General features: G+C 51.2%; 2 protein-coding genes across 2 annotated transcripts in view; one reads left to right on the top strand and one right to left on the bottom strand.

Moving 5' to 3' along the window:
• KIZ (kizuna centrosomal protein) overlaps positions 1 to 13,347 on the top strand; it is a 187,255-nt gene that overhangs the window by 152,989 nt on the left and 20,919 nt on the right. The window lies entirely within an intron of this gene.
• Positions 132 to 2,449, bottom strand: NKX2-4 (NK2 homeobox 4). Its single transcript, XM_081873880.1, has 2 exons — positions 2,000 to 2,449; positions 132 to 1,657 (listed from the first exon to the last, which is right to left on the bottom strand). The coding sequence occupies exons 1-2, from the start codon at positions 2,385 to 2,387 to the stop codon at positions 939 to 941; spliced, it is 1,107 nt and encodes a 368-aa protein (XP_081730006.1). The 5' UTR covers positions 2,388 to 2,449; the 3' UTR covers positions 132 to 938.

Here is a 13,347-nt window from a genome sequence, read left to right on the forward strand (position 1 = left end):
AATGAAAGGAGGCGGCCGTTTGTTTTGCTTGATCTTTCTACAATGGCTGGGTTTGTATGAGGTTTTGCCAGTAATACATTCGAACACATAGTAAATAACAATAATTAAAAACTTTTCTTTCTGTTTAAACCTGCGCGTCCGCGTCCAAAAAGTTGGACTGGAAATTACCCCTATGACGGGGTATCCCGAATGTCAGGGTTCCTCTCTCTCCCTCTCTCTCCCTTCCCCCGCCACCGTCCAGGCGACACTTGCGCCTTCCCTTTTGTAAAAATGGCGGATCATGCTGATAGGCGACCTCGAGTTCCAATTCAATCAGCTCTCAATCAATAATAACGAGATTGCACTTAAGGGACTCCCATATAAAATTATTATTAGTGTTATTAACAGGATCTCTTCCCTTTTTTCCAGAGATAAGCTGCACTTCACTGTTGATCTTGCTCGGTTGCCTCGATCGGATATGTACAAAACACCGATCCAGCCCAGTTCTGGAACCACCCAGGAGCTGTCTTGATGAACATATTCAGCTCAAGCTTTGCTGGGGGTGGGGGGCTTCTCTGCCCCGCCTTCCCGCCCACCACTGGAGCGGATGACAAAATTACGCCAGAGAACAACCTGCTCCCAGCGGATAATCCCCAACTTCGCGTTAACAAATCGTTCCTTAATCCCCCTGTAGTCTTCAGCAAGTAGGCAGATACCTGGGCTAGTGGCCTGAGGATGATCTGGAGCCGAGGAGGACTTAGACGGCAGAGAGAGCTTGCCCCTGTCTCCCTAAGCCAACCGAGTCCAGTTGGTTGCCGTCGGAGCCCGCCAGCGCAGGAGAAGGTCGCTGCGTCCCGGGAGCGGGCATCTCTTGCGGGGATCGGGGAAGGAAGAGCAACAGGGCGGTTCGGTTTATTTTGGGGTGTGTGTGCGGGGGTGGGTAGGTGTTTGTGGGGTTGTTACCATGTCCGGCCATAGAGCAAGCTGGCGTTGACCAGGCCGCCGTTATACTCGACGGCCGCCGCGTCCATCTGCGCCAGGGCGCCCACTTGGCTGTGCAGCGAAGGCGGGCTGGGGGACATCTCTTCTAGGTCCGGCGCCTGGCCCAGGGAGGTCACTTGCTGCTGCTGCTGCTGCTGCGGGTGCTGGGCAGCGCTGCCCCCGGCCCCGCTGGCGCTGGGAGCTTGTCCGGCAGACTGACCGGCGGCGGCGGCACTGTGCGGGCAGGGCTTGCCGTCCTTGACCAGAACCGGCACGGCCACGCGCCTGGGAGACGCCGCCTGGGCTTGCTGCTGCTGCTGCTGCGGCTGCTGCTGGCACAGGCCGGGCCCCTCGGGAGGCGTCTGCGTCTGCGGCTGGTGCTGGAGCTGCTGCGCGGCCTTGTCCTTGGCTTGCCTCTTCATCTTGTAGCGGTGGTTCTGGAACCAGATCTTGACCTGCGTGGGCGTGAGGTGGATCAGGCTGGCCAGGTGCTCCCGCTCGGGCGCCGACAGGTACTTCTGCTGCTTGAAGCGCCGCTCCAGCTCGTACACCTGCGCCTGCGAGAAGAGCACCCGGCGCTTCCTCCGCGGCGCAGCGTGCAGCCCGGGCGCCAGGGACTTGGCAGCCTCTGCGATGCCCGACAGAGCCCCCATGCCGGCCATGTTCATGCCCCCCGACGGGCCCATTAGCCTGGAAACTGAGCACACACACACACACACACGGGAGAGTTAGGAGGCAGTTAGAGCAGAGGGCAGTCTCGGGGAAAGGGGGCCGAAAGCGTCACCCTCACCAAGTATGGAGAGCTCAGCTTTATTAAGCGCTTAAGGCGACTGAGTCCCAAAGAGCTGGGACTCTTATGCGCCCTGAGATGTCAAGAGTGTCCCTGAGCACGTCCAAAGTATTTTCCCCCTCCCCACTGCGGAATTCCAATTAGCTCCCCAAATTTAGGGGTAAGGGCGCTGGAAGAGAAAATGCAGTCTGAGTACCCAGCCCCACCAGCCCCACCAGCCCTATTCCCTTCTAGCCCCTCCCCGCTTACTCGTGGGGTAGCGGGGATCCGCGTTGGTTCCGTACCAGCCCGAGGCGGCTGCGCTTCCGCGCACGCTGTCTGGATAAGGTGCCAGGTCGCCCACGTTGCCCAGCCCGCCGTTGCAGTAGCCGGCCACGGGGCCGTGGGCGAACTGCGAGACGCCGGCGTGTGCCATGGAGTGGTAGGCGGCGGCGGCGGCGTTGTGGGCGCCCATGGGGTGCTGCTGCGGTGGCGGAGGCAGGGCTGCGTTCTGGGGCTGCCGGTAGGCGGCGGCGCCCACGCCCAGGGGGGCGCCCAGGCTGCCGTCCATGGCGCCGAACTTCTTGTAGGTCTCGTCCATGGGGCTGAGGATGTCGGAGACGGAGAAGGGCGTCGTGTGCTTGGGGCTGAGCGACATGGCTCGCCGGACGAATCTCCTGGGCTCCCTGCGCGCTCGCTCGCTCGCCCGGCCGACGCGGCTGCCCAGTCCGGTCGAAAAGGGGGCTGAGCGCCGCCGCCGCCGCCCGCCGCCGCGGGAGCCCGGCCAAGGAGAGGAGGGGGCGGCAGCAGGAGGAGGCGGCGGCGGCGCGCCAGCCCTCCCGCAGCTCTCGCCTCCTAGCTGGGGTTTCTTTTAGTCCGGCGGCACCCGCTTTACGACAGACACCGGCGGGGGCGGAGCCACAAGGAAGGCTGCCCCCCCCCCAGCAGCCACTCGCTGCCTCTGCGGCTGGAGCCCCCTCCAGTGGAGAGGGGGGTCCCCCGCCAATTAGAGAGGCACCTCCAGCTGCTCCAAGGTAGGAAACCACTCCCCGCGTACAAGGAGCGCCCACCCCACGCTCCTCAAAGGGAGCCCCTGCTAGGCACAGGGGACCCCGCCTCCCCGAGGCCCTCAGAGGGAGAGGGACCCCAACTCGGAGGGTTCCCTCAGCAACTATTCGGGACCCCGACCCCGCTCACTGGGAACCCCTGAGAGAGCCAGGCGGAGAACCCTCGACGCCGTCTCGACTTCTTGCTCCAAAAGCTGGGGGAGGCCGAGTCCTGCGAGGCCCGGGGCGTCCCCGCAGCAGCCTTGCCAAGCAAGGCCTGCCTTGGACACCATCCTAAAGGACATCGAAATGGATGGGTGGGCAGGCACGCCTCTGCCCCGGAGGCCTCTTCAGGCTGCTGTACCGACTTGCTCGAGGGGTGCGCTCCAGGCCGGTTCGGCACGACCCGCGGAGTGAGCGCGCACCCGCCTGGCGCCTGAGAGCGCCAGCCGCTCTTGGACTGGGTCCCTTTTGCGCCCTCCAGCAAAACTGTGGCAGCAAAGTTGGCGAAAGAGGAAATGCCCCCCCGCTTGAAAGCAACACCTTGAGCGTGCGCGCGTGGATGAGAACGTTTCTCCTGCCTTACAGGGTTGTTGTAAAGATGACTGAGATAATAGAAGAGGAGCGCTTTGAGCATGGAAAAAGCGCGTTATAATTGCTAAGTAGGATATGATTTGAATTGAGGCTTGTTTGAAACACCTAACTGGAAGCAAGCTTTGAAGTCCTCCAGCTCTCTTCCTTCAATATTGGGCAGTGGGAAAAGAAATCGAGAAATCGAAAGTCTTGTCCAAGGAAAAGGGATGTCCAAGTACTGTACAGGACAAATTGCGCCTACGAAATCTGCGGACACTGCAGTGTGGGGACTGCATGCCACAAGCGCTTACTTCACTGGGCTAAAGAAAGAAAACAGCACTCCCCTCCCCCCCGGTACCCAGGAAAGGATAGATTTCGGCTCCCTGCTACAACATTGCTTGAATTTTCCGGTCCAACTTAAGATATCGAGTGAAAATGAGCGTGCCGTCGGAGCACGGACTACAGAGAGTGGCACCGTTTGGGAAGCGTGTCCCGTGGAAACGAAAGCGGATTTGCTTCGGCCTTGTGTTTAAGGATGAGGATTGGAGCTTTCCCAGTTCTCTGTCCGTCTAAGAATCCGATTCTAAACGCATACCTCGGGAGAGAGTGCTTTTGTTCCAAGTCACGTCGGAGCCGGATGATGAAGAACAGCAGCACTGACTTCTCAGGCAGAGACCACGTTCTCCTCTGGAAGCCAGAAGCGAGATCCGCCTGGCAGCTGGATTTACTAAAGCAGGTGTGTGTGTGTGTGTGTGTGTGTGTAACCACGGAGAGGAGAATCTGGGTTGACAGAATATTAAACGTGTGCCAGACCTGAACCCGTCGGGTCCCCTACCGTCGGATTCCTAACTAGGGCTGAGCCTGATTCTAGCGCTGGGTCTCCTTCAAGTGTTTTGGTGACGGCTCTTATCTTTAGAAGAAACGCAGAGGTAAAAAACAAGCGCCCTCCATTTACAACCCGCTAGAGACCGATCCCCTCCTCCCTCTCTGTGTGGCTTCACTCTTTTGCTTGAGAAGGACCGGCGCTCTACCGCTGTGGCCCTCGAAGAATTCCGCGTCCCGCGCCTTTCCTGTCCTCTCTGAGTAGGACTGAACGCTGGCTGGGAAGGTGAGACTAGACGGTGCCGACTTCTCGTTGATCAAGATGGCGCGACCCCTGTGAGGATGAAGAGCCGCCAGTGCTCCCGTTTTCCAGGAGCAGCCCTGAAAGCGATCGCCTTTGGCCTGGGAGAAAACGTGTGCGGAGACGAGGTCTAGCGGCGGTAAGAAAAAGTGTGCGGCGATCAGGTCTAGTCCTGGCTCTACGGCAGAAGCTCTACGAGCTACAAAGTTGCTTGCTGAAGAAGGAAAATGAGACGCCTACCGACTCTTGTCAGGGGCGATGCGGAGAGCGCTTCATTCGGGAAAGGAGAGGGGAAGGGGGAATTCTGCACCCTGTGGACTGCCCGCTGGCAGTTGGAAGTCTATAAGGTTGTGGGCACTGTGGGCATCAGGGTGAAGAACTGACACTCTGCACGCGCCCAGAAGTACTTACCTGTGTAACACAATAGCATACGTTATTATGTGACTCTCCATGCGTCTTGGCCCAATAACACCAAAGGGTGGTGCTGAGCGGGCATCCCCAAAGGAGTTGTGCCTGCCACAACGCTAACAATACCTGCGATATCGAGGTACTTTGGACAAGTGCTGTTGCAAAGTGGGGAGTGGCGAGTGGGCAGCAAACAGCGGCCGGAGCAGGCAAGTAGGTCACTAGCCTATGGCTTTCTTGGCTCCGATGCCAAGTCTCCTCCTCCAGTTTTCTTTGCCCGCTCTTGGAAGAGGCTTGCTGTTGAGCTTACTTCGGAGAAGGGCACCAGGAGATGTCAACCTATGTCTGGCTGATGTCACTTCAGATGGCAGGCTCCACACCAATAGAAAACCATGCTCTCTTGACTTCCTTGATGACGCGCTTGTTTCCTGGGAGTAAGGATCCTTTTTGGGGGAAGCATGCCATCACACGTGTCATCTTCTGCAGTCTGAAGTGGCACTGCCAGCTCAGGCAAGGGTCCCTGTCTGCTGCTTGAAAGCACGGGCATCTCTTTCAGAGACCCCTGTGGAACAAAGCGGCACAGGAATCTAGTCAAGGTTCAGCACTTTGGAGGCCCATCGATTTCAGTGGGAGACTTCAGCTCTTGCTTAAACCTCTCCCACTGAAATCAATAATTAATTTAGGCTGCAAATCCTAGACCTACGTACATGGGTGTAAGTCCCACGGAACTTCTGAGCAGGTGCGCACAGGGCCGTGCTCTTAAAGTGCTGGGTGTTGACTGTATCGGACCTTTACAGCATGATCTTATTTTATGTAAGGGTTGTGGTGGTGGTGGTGGTTTTTTTTTTGTTGTTGTTTTTTACTTGTGGTGCTTTTAACGAAACCTGTATTTCGGTCGAGAAGTTTAGGGGGGGCTTATGTTTTATACATATGTGGGGCGGTGTATATGTGGTAATGAATGGAGGAACAATGAATTACTTTCAGCAATGAAAATGAGATCCACCTTGGAAGCATTTTGAGTGCCTTAAACATCGGGTGAACCCCGCAAGGAAATCCCTACTCAGATTAAAGGTTTATACTCTACGTGATCTGCTGTTCAGGGGAGAAGCTTGTTCTGGGTGCCTTTATAAAGATATCGGCAACAAAGACGGGGATCTTTCACGACTTGCTCCTCGCAGGAGTTAGTCTCAGTCTTAAATACGTGAAGACCTCAAAAGGTTCCATGGAACTTCCGTCCCAGCAAGAGCGCACTATAGTTATAAAAATTATCAGTCGCGTTTCTAAAACTGTTCTGATCCACTAAAACCCTTTAAACAAGTTCACGCTGCTTTGGGACGCTTATTGCAACCCACCAGAGAGTTATCCTGAGCAAACGCTCAATATAACTTTCTGATTAATCTTGCCAGTTTTCTATCCATTCTACTGCTACTTTATAGAGCTCAAAATTTGAAGATGATTTCAAGGCCTATAATATTTTTGGCTGTTGCAAACAGTCGCCTTTCCTAATCGAAACCTGGCCAAACACCATAAACCCGACGTGAAGCGTTTTTCGCATGTAAACTAATGGATGTTAAAAGTGTTGACTTTTGGTTTTTTTGCGATTCTGACCGAATCAACGTAGCTGTCTGGCTGGTACATTTGGAACTGTTGGCTGGGAATGTTTAGGACTGGCTTTTTCGAATGGGACGCCGGTAAACCCCTCTCTCTCAATAGGTTACTGGGTTTTAAGAAAACTGGGGTCACCTCTTTACACCTCGCTGCTGTAACTCTCAGCACAAGTAACCCAGAAAGGAGTTTGTAGATCGCTGGCCTTTCCACGTTACTGGAGTGTGAGGGAAGGAGGAAACATCGGTGAAACGTCACCTCCTCGTTCGCCAGGGCACCGTTTGGAAGAGGCGCACGAAACTGCGACTGCCATGTCCATTCCTACAAGGAGTGCGATACCTCGATATAAGAACTACCTCCACCCACGCGCAGGTTCAAGATCAAAAACTCCCCACGTCTAGGAGAAAGTAAGAGCCTGAGAAGAAGAGTCCTGCAGGATCAGGCCACTTCTTTCCGAAGAGACCAAGCATTGCCTACGGGAAGCCCACAAGTGGGGACCTGAGTCGGGGATGGATGGGGCGCAAGGGCACCTTATCCAGCCATTGATCTACGCCAGGGAATTGCCCTCTTGGCTCTGGGGAGCCCCGTCTGGTGTCCCTGAGTCACCATTCTTCCTGTTGCAAACGTTTCTGAAAGGGGAAAAGGCACCTACTATTAGCCTAGACGTGTTTGGGTTCCAGGCTCCATCCTCCCAACCTGAAGCGGTTGCGGGTGGGTGTCTGGGCGGGCGGGCGGGCGGGCGCGGAGATGTGAAGGAAGCAGAAGAGATGAAGGTTCCGATTTCGTGGCCTGTCGCGGCGGCGGCGGCGGAAAATCCACAGAGAAATCAAGGGCGTCAGGCAGGGGGAGCTCCTGAGGTTGGGGGCAGGGACGTGGGGTAGGACTCGCGGAGCGGCTCTGACCAGGCCTCTAAGCTCAGGCCTCCGGATGCATGAAATTCACATTTGTAGGCTCGTTTTTCTATTTTTCTTCTTTTATAGGCTGGCCTGCTGTTTCACTCAGAAGTCTGTAGAAGCCAGCGGGCAAAAGGTTGCATCCTGTTTGGGTGGCGATGCAAATAGGAAATATGCACGAATAATCCTAACATAAATAGCCCATCAGGGACTCCAAGTGAAAATGATGATAGGAAACCCTACATTCTCCTCCTCCTCCTCCTCCTCCTCCTCCTCCTCCTCCATGGCCACATTCCTCCATCCTTTCAGCATTCAATTGCTTTCATAGGAAGGCAAGTTCCCCAGGGGGTTTCTTCCCCTCCTTACTGGAAAGTGTAGGTGAACTTTGTGGGAATGTTGTAGATACTAGGAGAGGATATAATGATTTAATAGTATCCTTCCTCACTCACACTTGTGAGTCAGCAGCAGAACGACAGTCCTCAGTATATAGCAGGAAGCTAGTTGGTAGATTCGTTTGAATCTCTTTACTTAAGCAATCCAATCTGACTTTGTCCAGATTGGGTTTTGTTCCTGTTAAGTCCCCTTTTATCCCTCCTAATAATAATAAAGACACAAGAAGCTTCTTTTAAAAGTAATAAGAAGTTTACTCACATTCAGTTCATAGTTGGATCCCTGAAGGCAGGCTTTAGCTTAGAGTTGCAGAAGAGGGTTTTGAGTTCATCCCATATGGGAATGAGCCCATGTGCTGCTGGCTGAGAGCAAAATATATCAGTATCAAGAGAGCATGGCATCAGGAGGAAGAAGACGGAGATGGCTGTGTGACCAGCCCCTTTTATGGGGTCTCCCAGGGTCACACCCACCTTCCTGGTCACACACAGGGGGAGGAAGCTCCAGACCAGAAGTGACAGGAAGTCGTCCTGGCTGGAGTAACACCCCCCTGCGTGTCCACTCTGGGCAAACAGGAAGCGTATTTGACTGCTTATGTTACATCTCACAAACTTTATCATACAAACAGAGAGTAACCGACTGCACCTTCCACTATGACACTGAAAGCCCCGTTGCATAAAGAGCATGCAGATACATGCAAAAATAGTGGCAGACACACCCACGTGTAAAAATATTCAGGAGAGGGAGAATTTCACTAGTAGTCAAACCACTTTATGTTCTCTGGAACAAGAGTACCTTGTGAATACTGCTAATGCAGAAAGAAAAGTGTGTGTATAGGTTCTTCAAAGAAAAAGAAGACATATAGGGTAGCTAAATCAGAAGGAAGGAAGGAAGGAAGGAAGGAAGGAGAGAGAGAGAGAGAGAGAGAGAGAGAGAGAGAGAGAGAGAGAATTCTTACAGCCTAGGAAGCCTTTCTCATCTCATTGAAGGGATACTCTGAAAAGGAGAAGGTATGGGGAAATCTGAATTGACAAAGGATAAAATGTGGGAAGGAAATGATTTAGAGGAGAATGTCATATCGAAGTTGGAGAATCAATGGATGTACAAGAAATGTACTATCTACATTAAGTAACAGGATGGATGAGCACATTATCATAGAACCATGGAATTGTAGAGTTGGAAGGGATCCTCGAGGGTCATCTAGTTGACATTTCAGCCCAGCAAAAGAAGAGGGAATGCAGAGCAGGGCTGGTGAGAGGGTACATGGCCTGGGGAGACCCCTGGGGGGATGCAATCTCGGGCCTTGTGTTCCCCACCTTGTCCTATTGGAAAAGAAAGGAAGCAGCCAATTGTTTATCCAATTTATGCACAGCAAACTTTGAGGGTTCAAGATTTGCAGTGCATAAACAAGATAAATAATTGGCTCTTGAGAACACACACTCTCAAAACAAGACAGGAATCAAAAGATGACCCAATTTATCAGCAGTTAAGGGTGGCTTGAGTTAAGGGTCATCTGGCCAGAGGCCGCCAGTAGCAGAAATACATGTTCCAAATCATTCAGATCCCTCTTGTTAGTTGACATGCTTTAATCTTTCTTACTGTTATTTTATGTTTTAAATTGTTTTTAACCCTTTTTGTTGATAATTTTAATACTTCTTGTAAACCACTTAGCGGCTTTACTACCATCGAGTGATATATAAATTTTGTTTTAAAAAAGGAAACAAAACAAAACATTCATTTTCTATGTTGCACCCCCCCCCCAGGTAAACAGAATAAGCTGGATGTTACAAGTCGAGGCAGTTAACATCATCCATTTTTGTCACAATGATATAAACAACACAGGAGTGCGTAATTGCTAGTGTTGTAAAAGCATTTTTGTTTGTTTGTTTTTAGGAAACATTTCCACAATTGTCCATGTATATTCAGAGCATGACAGCCATAGTCTTTTATTAACTTATATAATAAAGCAAAACCAGATAACATACAAATTATATTCTGCCGTGGGACGCAGGTGGCGCTGTGGGTGAAACCTCAGTGCCTAGGACTTGCCGATCGTATGGTCGGCGGTTCGAATCCCCGCGGCGGGGTGAGCTCCCATCGTTTGGTCCCAGCTCCTGCCCACCTAGCAGTTCGAAAGCATGTCAAAGTGCAAGTAGATAAATAGGTACCGCTTTATAGCGGGAAGGTAAACGGCATTTCCGTGTGCTGCACTGGTGCTGGCTCGCCAGCTGCAGCTTCGTCATGCTGGCCACGTGACCCGGAAGTGTCTTCGGACGGCGCCGGCTCACGGCCTCTAGAGCGAGATGAGCGTGCAACCCTAGAGTCGGACACGACTGGCCCGTACGGGCAGGGGTACCTTTACCTTTACTTTTATATTCTGCCATTTATCCTCTGTGCATCCACACTTGTTTAGTTAATTTCCCCACACTTGGTGGAATCAGTTCTCAAAAACAAATATTTTCCAGTTCTAGCAACTGGAGGTCTAGTGGCCACAAATAAAAATGTCAGTGATTCCTTATGCATCAGATCTTTTGTATACCCCATACAAAAAGATAGTAAGAGAAACTAGGGTTTATATGGGATAATTTTGCCACAATTTCATCTTTACCAAATGTCACAGACACCTCATACAGCTGCCTCTCTCTTGGACTAACTGTGCTATCCTAATTGCAGCCAGCATGGATGGGGTAGTGGTTCAAATCCCCACTCAGCCATGAAGCTCTCTGGGTGACCTTGGGCCACTTGCCGTCCCTTAGCCTGACCCACCTCACAGGGTTGTTGTGAGGATAAAATGGGGAGGAGGAGAAGTATGCACACCACCTTGTGCTCTTTGGAAGAAAGGTGGGATATAGAACCCTAGAACTGTAGAGTTGGAGGGACTATGAGGGTCAACTAGACCATCCTCCTGCAATGCAGGAATCTTTTGCCCAACACAAAATGACAACAATGTCTACTTAGAAGTAAGCCCTATTAAATTCAATTATGTTTACTCCCAGGTAAGTGCAGTTAGGACTGCTACCTTTGTTGTGAACTTTACATAGGATCTAAGGAGGCAGGTACCACCTTTGTACAACTTTCAAGGCATTTCTTTCTACAGAGGCTTTGTCAGCCATTCTGCTCCATAGCGGTTTCTAGGTCATTTCCCCACACTATATTGTTATAGGTTTTTGGGTACCAGAGTTTGTGCTTAGATTTAGTAAGTGCTAGAATTTAATCAATGCTTGGCTTGTCAAAATTGCCAAGCCAGTCTGAGAATGACAGAGATGTTAAACAAACAAGGACAGGGTTATGATCCATCAAGAAAGCCATCAGCGAGGCAAAGACTCATGGGTTGTTAGCAAAATACAATGTCAGTGTTGGGAGGGGGGAGTTTCAGAATCACAGTGGGTAAGCAAGAGGAAAATTAGCTGTGTTCTGCAAGCAGTTTACAAGCTAGAGAAAAGGGGGGGCAGAGCAGAATGGGGGCTGGAGTGTAATCCTGGGAACCCCTCCATCCTAGGCTCAGGTCCTATATATGTAGAAACCATGACAAACCTAGACAGCATCTTAAAAAGCAGAGACATCACCTTGCCAACAAAGGTTCGTATAGTTAAAGCCATGGTGATGTATGGAAGTGAGAGCTGGACCATAAAGGCTGATTGCTGAAGAATTGATGCTTTTGAATTCTGGTGCTGGAGGAGACTCTTGAGAGTCCCATGGACTGCAAGAAGATCAAACCTCTCCATTCTGAAGGAAATCAGCCCTGAGTGCTCACTGGAAGGACAGATCCTGAAGCTGAGGCTCCAATACTTTGGCCACCTCCTGAGAAGAGAAGACTCCCTGGAAAAGACCCTGATGTTGGGAAAGATGGAGGGCACAAGGAGAAGGGGACGACAGAGGACGAGATGGTGGGACAGTGTTCTCGAAGCTACCAGCATGAGTTTGACCAAACTGCGGGAGGCAGTGGAAGACAGGAGGGCCTGGCGTGCTCTGGTCCAGGGGGTCACGAAGAGTCGGACCAGTGGCATGGCGTGGGGGGTGCAGGGGGGCTGGTCGCACTGGGCGCAACATCTGGGGGTTAGGGTTAGGGGGCGCAAATCCATGGGTTAGGGGGCGCAAATTACTTGCCTTGCCCCGGGTGCTGACAACCCACGCTACGCCACTGAGTCGGACACAACTAAATGACTAAACAACAACATTCACTGGTTGAAACATGGCAACCCCAACCACAGTCCCATTTCCAAAGGAAAAACAGAGCCTGCTAAGTGTCTCCACCCCTGGAATCTCATACTGCTGTGGAGATTGGGGTGGAGTGTAACAATATGATGTCCCTCTAAGACACCTGTCATCTCCTTTAACAAATGTAATACATTGTGCAAATACTTCATACAGGGAAATTTACAAAATCAAGTTTTCAAATGAGCTAAGCACTTGCATAGTCGTTCTATTGATTTTTGTTGTTATTAAAAAGTGAATGGTTTGGTGCAGCTGTAACCAATTATGCTGCAATCTCCTGGCCGTTCCCTAATTTGCTCACTTTTCAGAGGAACTTGAACAAATCCCCCTTCTTGTATGTTCCTGCTCCTTCACAATCCTTAAATTAAATGTAAAAGTACTGCTCCTGTCCACGCCTGTCTAAACAAGGAAGCATCATGGATGAAGGCCTCCAAGCTGAGGACACAGGTAAAGAGAGCCGGCCCTCTCCACACTTTCCATCCCAGCTGCCTTCTAACCAGTCAGAATATTGATCTGTGTTACTCAGTGATGTCTACAATTGACTGGTTGTGGCTCTCCAGGCTTTCAGAAAGAATCTCTCCCAACCATATGTAGATATGCCAGGGACTGAACCTTCAGTGCGGAAAGGAGATGCTTTGTCACTAAACTATAACCCTTCTCATTGCTCCTGATTTTTATTTAGTTGTTTACAGGATTTTGAGACTGCTTTTCACTAAAGACCCCAGAGTGGGTTTCCAAACAATAAAAATAATAGAGATTATGCAAACAAGTGAAATTTAAAATCAAAGCCAACTAATACAGACAATTCAGATAAAGGCATCTGGAACTCTAGGGCAGGGCCATGAGCCATGCAGCACAGCATTATTGGGGTTGGATTGGCAGGCTCTGGAACAGGAGGAGGAGGAGGAGGAAGAAGAAATGGGGGGTGGCGGAGCTGATTGGGTTGGATTAGAGAGGATTGCTCCTTTCTGCCCTGACGCCAACCACTTTGGAAGACGTTCCTGAAGAGATGTACTGCTTGCCAAATTGTGTTCTTGTGCTAATTCACAAAACCTTGAGGTCCACAATAGACAAAAGATTCCTGCATTGTAGGGGGTTGGACTAGATGACCCTCATGGTCCCTTCCAACTCTACCGTTCTATGATTCTATAACTGTCTGATCCCTTATGTTCTACCTTGATCACTGAGATCATCTGATGGCATACTTGTGGGAATGTTCAGGGTGGCAGGAGAGGATATATTGTTTATTAATATCCTTCCTAACTAACACTAGCAAATTCCTTTACTTAGCAGAGTGCATTTACACAGCAGAAAACTAGGTGCAAACTCGTGTGAGTTTCTTAAGACAATACGCAATTCAATCTGGCTTGT

Source organism: Podarcis erhardii, assembly GCF_964252035.2.
Source record: "Podarcis erhardii genome assembly, chromosome: 8".
Taxonomy (NCBI): Eukaryota; Metazoa; Chordata; class Lepidosauria; order Squamata; family Lacertidae; genus Podarcis; species Podarcis erhardii.

What these genes read in the sequence shown, in the direction of transcription:
- NKX2-4 (XM_081873880.1), bottom strand. Translation starts at nt 2,387, where the DNA reads ATGTCGCTCAGCCCCAAGCACACGACGCCCTTCTCCGTCTCCGACATC. An exon ending in GGATCCCCGCTACCCCACGA is followed by an intron (nt 1,658 to 1,999) that starts GTAAGCGGGGAG and finishes GTGTGTGCTCAG; the next exon opens with TTTCCAGGCTAATGGGCCCG.